This window comes from Syngnathus leptorhynchus, chromosome 17 (genome assembly GCF_054491065.1).
Source record: "Syngnathus leptorhynchus isolate UIUO chromosome 17, UIUO_Slep, whole genome shotgun sequence".
Classification (NCBI taxonomy): Eukaryota; Metazoa; Chordata; class Actinopteri; order Syngnathiformes; family Syngnathidae; genus Syngnathus; species Syngnathus leptorhynchus.
In genome coordinates, this window is record NC_141211.1 from 1,149,200 (window position 1) to 1,158,301 (window position 9,102).

The 9,102-nt window shown below is 40.5% G+C and overlaps 1 protein-coding gene across 2 annotated transcripts; it reads right to left on the reverse strand.

The window, feature by feature from the left end:
- Positions 1-2,809: 2,809 nt before the first annotated feature.
- micu2 (mitochondrial calcium uptake 2) lies at positions 2,810-5,819 on the reverse strand. Of its 2 annotated transcripts, none has more exons than XM_085936741.1 (12): positions 5,603-5,819; positions 5,217-5,346; positions 5,059-5,090; positions 4,912-4,987; positions 4,761-4,808; positions 4,547-4,629; positions 4,110-4,163; positions 3,937-4,034; positions 3,685-3,856; positions 3,516-3,624; positions 3,259-3,416; positions 2,810-3,086 (listed from the first exon to the last, which is right to left on the reverse strand). In XM_085936741.1, the coding sequence occupies exons 1-12, from the start codon at positions 5,789-5,791 to the stop codon at positions 2,997-2,999; spliced, it is 1,239 nt and encodes a 412-aa protein (XP_085792867.1). In that variant the 5' UTR covers positions 5,792-5,819; the 3' UTR covers positions 2,810-2,996. The 2 variants fall into 2 exon arrangements, with proteins under 2 accessions (XP_085792867.1, XP_085792866.1); XM_085936740.1 differs by having other exon boundaries at positions 2,810-3,098.
- Between the last annotated feature and the right edge of the window lie 3,283 nt (positions 5,820-9,102).

Here is a 9,102-nt window from a genome sequence, read left to right on the forward strand (position 1 = left end):
TCATTTCTCTCACAGAGTCAAGCTTTATTTACGTTCTCCAAAATTGACAATTCGCACCACCATTTTCAACGGTTAACAACATACTTGTGATCTCAGTGGATGAATTGGACAGGAAATTGCAAATTACAGTAGTTGAATTGCTGCCTGGGTGTCGTTTACTGTTTATTTCTGTTTCAAAAGTGCAACATGCTCAGATAAACGTTTTTCTTTTTTTTTTTTTTTTTTTACAAACTTTATTCAATAAATACCAAACAAAACCCACAACATTGTACACTCATTTACTGAAATTATATTACGGTGTGAACAGTATTTGTCTCGTGATTTTTTTTTTACTACTCCATGAAACCATATACGTACCTTTGATATAAGACACACTAGAGTTCTATAGTGCTTAGTGCTCTGGACTGTCATCCCTTTTACCTGAGTTCAAATCCCAGTGGGTGCCCAAATGTTTTATCATGGAAAAATTTTCAACACAGTTGCTCGTCTGCTGCCCCATAAAACTATACACCTTCCTAAAGTTTAGGGTGGGGGCCAGGGTTAGCGCTAGTATTGGGGCTAGGTTCACACCTAGTTTTGGGGCTAGGTTCACACCTAGATTTGGGGCTAGGTGTGAACCCGTCCTCACCTCTTTCTGATTGGCTGTTTAATCTGTGACGTCACTCGGACATGCCATTAGGTACACCTCCATTTTTAGGTGTTCCAAATAACAGGCCAATTCATTAGGGAAAAATCATGGTCAAAACTTAAATGAAGGTGAAAAGTGCCACACCCGCCCTCACCCCCACTTTCTGATTGGCTGTTTGATCTGTGACGTCACTCGGACACTCCATTAGGTACGCCGCCATTTTCAGGTGTACCTAATCACAGGCCACTTTATTAGGGAAAAATCATGGTCAGAACTTAAATGGTGAAAAGTGCCACACCCGCCCTCACCCCCACTTTCTGATTGGCTGTTTGATCTGTGACGTCACTCGGACACTCCATTAGGTACGCCGCCATTTTCAGGTGTACCTAAGCACAGGCCATTTTATTAGGGAAAAATCATGGTCAAAACTTAAATGAAGGTGAAAAGTGCCACACCCGCCCTCACCCCCACTTTCTGATTGGCTGTTGGATGTGTGACGTCACTCGGACACCCCATTAGGTACGCGGCCATTTTTAGGTATACCTAATCAAAGGCCACTTTATTAGGGAAAAATCATGGTCAAAACTTAAATGAAGGTGAAAAGTGCCACACCCGCCCTCACCCCCACTTTCTGATTGGCTGGTTGATCTGTGACGTCACTCGGACACCCCATTAGGTACGCGGCCATTTTTAGGTATACCTAATCAAAGGCCACTTTATTAGGGAAAAATCATGGTCAAAACTTAAATGAAGGTGAAAAGTGCCACACCCGCCCTCACCCCCACTTTCTGATTGGCTGGTTGATCTGTGACGTCACTCGGACACTCCATTAGGTACGCCGCCATTTTCAGGTGTACCTAATCACAGGCCACTTTATTAGGGAAAAATCATGGTCAAAACTTAAATGGTGAAAAGTGCCACACCCGCCCTCACCCCCACTTTCTGATTGGCTTTGATCTGTGACGTCACTCGGACACGCCATTAGGTACACCACAATTTTCAGGTGTACCTAATCAAAGGCCACTTTATTAGGGAAAAATCATGGTCAAAACTTAAATGAAGGTGAAAAGTGCCACACCCGCCCTCACCCCCACTTTCTGATTGGCTGTTTGATCTGTGACGTCACTCGGACACGCCATTAGGTACACCACAATTTTCAGGTGTACCTAAGCACAGGCCATTTTATTAGGGAAAAATCATGGTCAAAACTTAAATGAAGGTGAAAAGTACCACACCCGCCCTCACCCCCACTTTCTGATTGGCTGTTTGATCTGTGACGTCACTCGGACACTCCATTAGGTACGCCGCCATTTTCAGGTGTACCTAAGCACAGGCCATTTTATTAGGGAAAAATCATGGTCAAAACTTAAATGAAGGTGAAAAGTGCCACACCCGCCCTCACCCCCACTTTCTGATTGGCTGTTTGATCTGTGACGTCACTTAGTCACTCCATTAGGTAGGCCGCCATTTTTAGGTGTACCTCATCACAGGCCACTTTATTAGGGAAAAATCATGGTCAAAACTTAAATGAAGGTGAAAAGTGCCACACCCGCCCTCACCCCCACTTTCTGATTGGCTATTTGATCTGTGACGTCAGTCGGACACGCCATTAGGTACACCACAATTTTCAGGAAAAAGCTTAAGTGAAAGTGAACCACCAACTCATATAACAATGTAAAACACATTGTCATAAAGACCAAATGTCTGGTTTGTTTTAATTGGCAAATATAAAAACAAACAATGAAACAACAGACAAGTTTTTAACATAAATGTTTATTTAGAAATACTAATAATAATATCAAAAGTAAATTTCATACCAGCAATCTAATGTGAAATTGCACTAGATATATTGGATAACAATATTTAGGCGTACATATGCATGCACATCCGCCTTGCATTTTAAAAAGTTCTCTTAGGATTCCAACTCGGGCCCTCTTTGTGTGAAGTTGGCATGTTCTCCCGATGCATGGGTTTTCTCCGGGCACATGCATGGTAGGCTGATGGAGCACTCCAAATTGCCCATAAGTGCAAATGCAAATGGTTGTTTAATCTCTGCGTGCTCTGCGATTGGCTGTCAACGGGTTGACGGTGTCTCTCGCCTAGTGCTGGATGACTGCTGGGATAGGCTCCAGTATGCCCAAGCCCATTATAACCAATAACACATTCACTCAAAACAAACACTGTACTGAATTGATTTATTTATCGCAAGACTGTATTATTTAAGTATAAATGTGTAAACACCAAGCAGATCAAATCTGAAATGACACTGTTACAAATTTGGCTCTTGATACACAGGATATTGTACTCATAGTTTTCTTTTGTGTGTGCTCAGTGATGATGAAACAGTGGTGGCCGCTGGATCCGACGCTCAGATGGGACATCTGCCGTTTCCCAGCGCTTCCTTAGCTCCCTTCAGGGTCTCGCGCTTCACACATTTCCAGTAGCCAGAGAAGCCATTCTGTGGATGCACCTGTATATGTTTATCACATAAAACAAAGCAAGAACTCTTGGAAAATGCCACGTCGACTAGCAAAGAGGATAAGGGTATTAGTCTTCGGACTCTGATATTCCATGTATCATTTATTTCGCGTGGTAGTGATTTTTAGTAAGGCACAGTGATGGCAACCTACCTTGAGCCCACGCAGCACTCTGTCCTTCATCACTCCAATGAATTCTTTGTGGCTCAAGCAGTTGTCGCCGTCCATGTCAAAGAGCTTAAACACGGTGTCCAACACGTTCTCAGACAGGTCGTGGCCTGTGGCTATCCTCACAGCCCGCTTGAACTGGGCTGTTTTCAGAAGATGGAAAAAAAAAAAAAAAAAAAAACAATCAACAATGGCCATCATCTCCCCTTGCTGTGTATTCTAGCTGGACAAGTGATCTTTACCCATTCCCACAGGACGGTTGGCTTCACTGATCATCTTCATGGAAAAAGCAAAATCCTCCAGGTTGTTTGTGAATAGGCAGAAGGCTTTGAACTCCTCAAATGTGATGCTCTGCAGAGGGCAATGTTGCAATTGGCCGCCAATGAGAGACACATTTGGCTGCGAGCGTACCTGGCCAGCAGGGATCCTCTTCCTCATGTTTTCCCAGTAGAGCTCATTGTCTTCCTCGTTGGTATAATGGAGCAGCCACTCTGCAAAGTCCTCGCGCCGCATGGTATCCATTCCTTTGGAGAACTGCAGGAACTCCATCTCCTGAACCTCAGCCTGTAGGTCCTCCATGAACCTAAGAGATGGACAAAGCGTTCCCGATGGCTAACAGAACTCTGACAGTGTATCAAGGGAAGTGATTGGGTGTCCCATTACTTTTGAAATTGTTGATACTGCAACTTGTTTTGCCCGTTCTTTCCAAAAAAGTACGCCTGCAGCGTCGTGTTCACTTGGTCGCTGTCCTCAATTGCTATCTGCAAGAGTCCAGCATTTTAGTAGGTACATCAACAATTTTGAGGGGGGGGGGGGGGAAATAATAATAACATCACCTCTGTGTCATCCTTTGAAATGCTCTTTTTACTTTTTCCAATGATTTTCTTAAGCTGAAAAACAAAACAAAATGATGACTCCCTTTCACAAACGAAATTAAAATCATACAAGCTGCCGAAGAGGAAAAAATAGAAAACATGCACCAATCCTGGAAAGCAGTCTGCAAAAAATAAAGGCTTACAGAGGAAGTCAGGTGAAGAATTCACATGCTTGGTCAGGCAGGACACGGAAATATTGAAAGGATTGCACTAAAGAGAACTGCTGAGTCATGCTACAGAGATGCAAATGGGCCTGGAACACTTGCGGTCCCCTCACCTTCCAACTGCGGCAGCGTTACAAATGCAAACAGTGTGACATTTAAGCCCACAAAAAAATTCACTTGTGAGGAAGACAGTAGTAAAATAAACATTGTAGTACAACTGCCATTTTGTTTTACCTTCATAAACTCCTTTTTGTCCACATGCTCGTTGCCATCCACGTCGAGCATTTTGAACGCGATGTGAAATCCCGTGCGTGGCTCTGCAAACACAAAGCAGCATATTGATGTCTAATCAAAGTCATCGTGTATCATTGAAAATATCTTCAGGAAATGTTGACATTGTGATTAGCATAAAATGACAGTTCAGGCAGTGTTTTAGTCATTGACTTACTTGTCAGAATAGTCAGCAAGAACAGGTATTCTGTGTAGGATATCAAACCTGCAGAATGACAACATATCACAACCATAAATACAATCAAATAGTATATCTACAAATATGAATGACAGCTTCCAGCAGCAACAATTCGGGCCATTCATCTTACCGTTGTCTCCCCAAAGTCTGAACAAAGTATTGCCAGGCCAAGCTTTGGAAGCAGCGACTGTCATCCGTTCCACTTCCTACAAAGATGTCAGACACTTTTCATCCCTGAACTTATTTAGCTACCCAATGGGGGGGAAACTACACTTACCTTTTTGGTTAGGACTCTCTTCTGGAGCTTTCCTACAGCACGGGAAACATTTAAAAAAAAAAAAAGAAAGAAAGAAAATAAGTTGTTGAGCTGGACAAATGAAATTAGACGATGGTTATTGTTTTGTAAACTGTAACATAAACAAACAAAAAGCTTACGATCAACATTCTCCAGCATCACGGAGTAGAGGAAGTCTCTTGGTGTCATGTAGGGTTCTTCCTGATAGACAATTGAGGCAAACTGGATGAAACGCCTCTTTCTGGCTGACATTTGGGGGGCTGCGGTCTCCTGAAATCAGATCTTCAAGTGTTATTGGAACTAACTTGTATGTTCTGTGTCTAACAAGCTTTGACGCGCACACCAAACACGATCGATCCTGTTACCACAACAAGGGAGGGTCGTTACTCTGGAACGCAAAAGGTTTAACAATGGCGTTACGCCTTTTAATGCGGACTTTGACGCTGTCACAACCGATGCACAATACAAGTATGTCATTTAAAATAGGTCATGCACAACAACTTGCCTGTGTGTCCATGACACTCACCTTTTGCTCTTCGGCGTGAACGACGACGAGAGGAATCCTTTTGTTGACGTTATATTGGTAACCTATGAATCCACTTGCGACAATTGTGCCACAGACGACAGCTCGGCGCCATGTTAAAGCTCTCAAAGAACGCGACGACCCCCTGACAGCGTTCCTCAACAAGAAAGTAACTTTTCCAACGAAAGCCATTTTGTCAAAGGGTTGGGCGAGCTTCCGTAGTTGGTCTTTTACCAGGCCCCGCCCACAAGTACTTCCAGACTGGGTCACGTGACTGACTAACAGCAGTCAACATAGTCAAATAAAGTATGGAAATGTTATTTAAAAAAAATAAAATAAAAAAAACATACACACACTAAATTATACATACAGCAAGACCAATGAATGTCACTGTAAGAAGCTGGAATAAAGAAAGAGATCTGTTTAAATATGGTCAATGTTAAGAAATAAGGAAGTCATGAATATTAAAAAAGGATTCTTTTTAAATGGCAATGCATTTTTCATTTTTACATAGCTTGGAAATGTAGTATGTGCAGGCCGGAGGGGGCTCAGCCCAAAGGAAATTAACAAATGAAAAGATTTAAGAACACTTGGTCACCATTAGATTCAGATTCATCAGATACATAAATGAAATCTCCTTCAAGAGGGTTTACACTGTACATGAAAGTATTTGTAACACCATCATCACTATCTGTAAAAACCTTCAGAGGGGAAAGAAGACAATAGCAAAGTGAAGGGATGGACTGATTTTATACATCACCATATTTCATATTTCCACAGACAGATATAATTTAGATGGAATTCAATTCAAGAAACAAATCATAATGTTAATGTACATTCTTGAAGCATACATCAAGTTGTGCAGGACTTGTGCCATAATGTATACATGTCTGATCATTTCTTTTTTTTAAGTAGCCCACCACCCTGCCTGTCCCCCCTTGCTGGCACTACAGTGCCAACAAAAGTTCCACAAGCCTTTTTTTTTTTTATTCTTTAAACTCTCATACGCTTCACCCATTCACTATTTTTTTAAAGTATATATTGGAGGAAATTCTACCTTTTAATGACTGTTTAAAAAAAGATGCAAGTGCAGCATCGATAAGTTCGTGCTCTACTCTTTTATTGTACATAGAGAGACAAATAGGGGCACAAACTTTGAAATAAAAACCCCTTTAAATTGATTTCGGATTGAGGTCTGCAGTGGAATTTGAATTATTGGAGTGTTTTACCGGTGGACTTCAAATTGATCATTTACAAATGGATGCGAAATTAGTTCAACTCGCAAGAAGAGAAATGTGTTGTGTCTGAAAAATTCCACGACTCCAATTTTGTTTTCAAACTGCTCAGCTAACTGATCATATCTTACAAATAATAAAAATAATAAATAAAAATAATAAAGAGTCAAGGGTGAGCAGAAATATCTTCACCAGAAAATATTTTAGTTCTACAGTGACGTTTTGAGTAGGAAATATTTGAATGTGTCATGTGAGTAGAACTGCAGATCATACAGTACACAATGTGTTCACATATTCAATGTCATGTTAGCATCAGCAAGTTCGGAGGTTTATTCATGTCTTAGCAGCAGGTTTGAATGGAAAGTAACAAAGACATACACACTTTAAGACAATCAATGAAGGAAACAAAGTTTGCTTTTTTTTTTTTTTTCAGTCACAGTTTGTGCTGTCTCTTCAGGTGTGTTGCTCAAAACATGATGGAAAGGAGGGGGGGGGGGGGGGGGGAGAAGTCCCCAGCGTGCTTCATAAAAGTGATGGAGAGCAAACATGGATTGGAGCAACTACATCCACATTGTAATATTGTCGCTCCCACATGAATGATAAAACGGTGTATTGCAATGACAATTCAATAATCACCAGTCTTCTTTAGTGCTCTTTCATCAAATCGTATGACATGGCACTTATGTTAAATGAGTGACAGGAAAATAACATTCACATCGTAAAATACGCAAAATCATCTTTTCTCATTTGAATAAGCCTTCAAGGCTGCAGAAGGACACTGCACACTTTGTCACTAGTGTTCCTCATGTGGGTGCTTGTCCCAATACTACGCAATTGGAAAAGGAAGACTCTTTTCATATATATATATATATATATATATATATATATATATATATATATATATATATATATATATTATTTATATATATTTATATATTTATATATTATTTTTTTTCCAAGGGGCAATAATGATAAAATGTAATGCTTCATCTCAACATTTCCACAGCTTTAGTGAATGCACCTTGTGTCAAAATGCCAATCCTATTCTTCCCGCACATGTGAAAGAATGAAGACATGGGCAACAAACAGTATCTGACAGAACCCTGTGCTTGCCATCAAGAATTTCTTGATTTACACGTGTTGCTAATACATACATTAAACACACCTCTCACAAACACACGGACAACTCAATCGACTAGATGGTCCTATTTGGGCTGTGGGCCAATATAGCAAACATAAGAATATAAAAATACAAGCATATTTGGAGTATTTCCTGTTGCTTTTCCCTGGTAAACGTGGCTCATACGACTAGATATCGGTGTACTTACGTGTATATACGCTATGTAATTCATTAGAGACTTCTAATTTGCATACTTTCCTTTAAATGTAATGTTTTTATTTGAGTGGATTAATATAAATGTTTTGCTTTTACCCATTTCACTTTAGTGTACTGTTTTATTAGCGCACAGGGTTTATTGGTATACACACAAAGATATATATACAATTCATGACTTCAAATAGATTTGCAATTGAGCTCGCTGTTGACAAGCTGCTCTTCAAAATAAAACGGTACAGCTTCTCCCTCACTTTCGGCTTTTTACAATTCTTCAGACTCAATGGTACATTCTGTGTGTGTGTGTGCAGGGGGGGGGGGGGGATACTGTAAATGATAAGAAAGAATAGAGAGTTTCTCATCATTCAAGGAGGAGTCATTTGGAAGTGTGGATGGAAGACAAACCTACTTTGTGATTGCAAAAATGTTTCCTCACATGAAATTATTGCAATTTTTCTCCAAATGAACATAAAAAAGTCAAACAAGTGCACTAAGAGACTATTAGATTTCATGCAGTGTTCAGATTTTGTGTACAAAGGCATTATGTCAAATAGTGTCACCGTGAGCATTTCATAGACGGCTCCCTTTCTTTTTTTGTTCTTGGATGGAAAAAATGATTCGTATTTAACGACATCCCCAAAAAAAGATAGGTGGCTAACACCAGCATTCCGTTATAATAACATGATCTATGATTACCACGTGGTGGGTGGGGTAACACGTCTTCAAGATATCGTACTGTATGTTTTGAAGGATCTAAGGTGCAAGACTGGGGGGGGGGGGGGGGGGGGGGACGGACCATGAGAAATCATATCAAATCATCACATTTGCAACTAACTTCATTTGCTTTGATCTCTCACTACAAGAGCAAAGAACTTAAAAAAGTATATTGCTTCAAAGGTTCTGAATCATTGTGAACAATTCTTTTTCAGGTGGGT

Bases quoted from the DNA above. Each gene is read 5' to 3' on its own strand.
- micu2 (XM_085936740.1), bottom strand. From the start codon at position 5,791: ATGGCTTTCGTTGGAAAAGTTACTTTCTTGTTGAGGAACGCTGTCAGG. The intron at 5,347-5,602 runs GTGAGTGTCATG...ATCTGATTTCAG, and splicing joins TTCACGCCGAAGAGCAAAAG to GAGACCGCAGCCCCCCAAAT. The intron at 5,091-5,216 runs GTAAGCTTTTTG...CCCGTGCTGTAG, and splicing joins GATGCTGGAGAATGTTGATC to GAAAGCTCCAGAAGAGAGTC.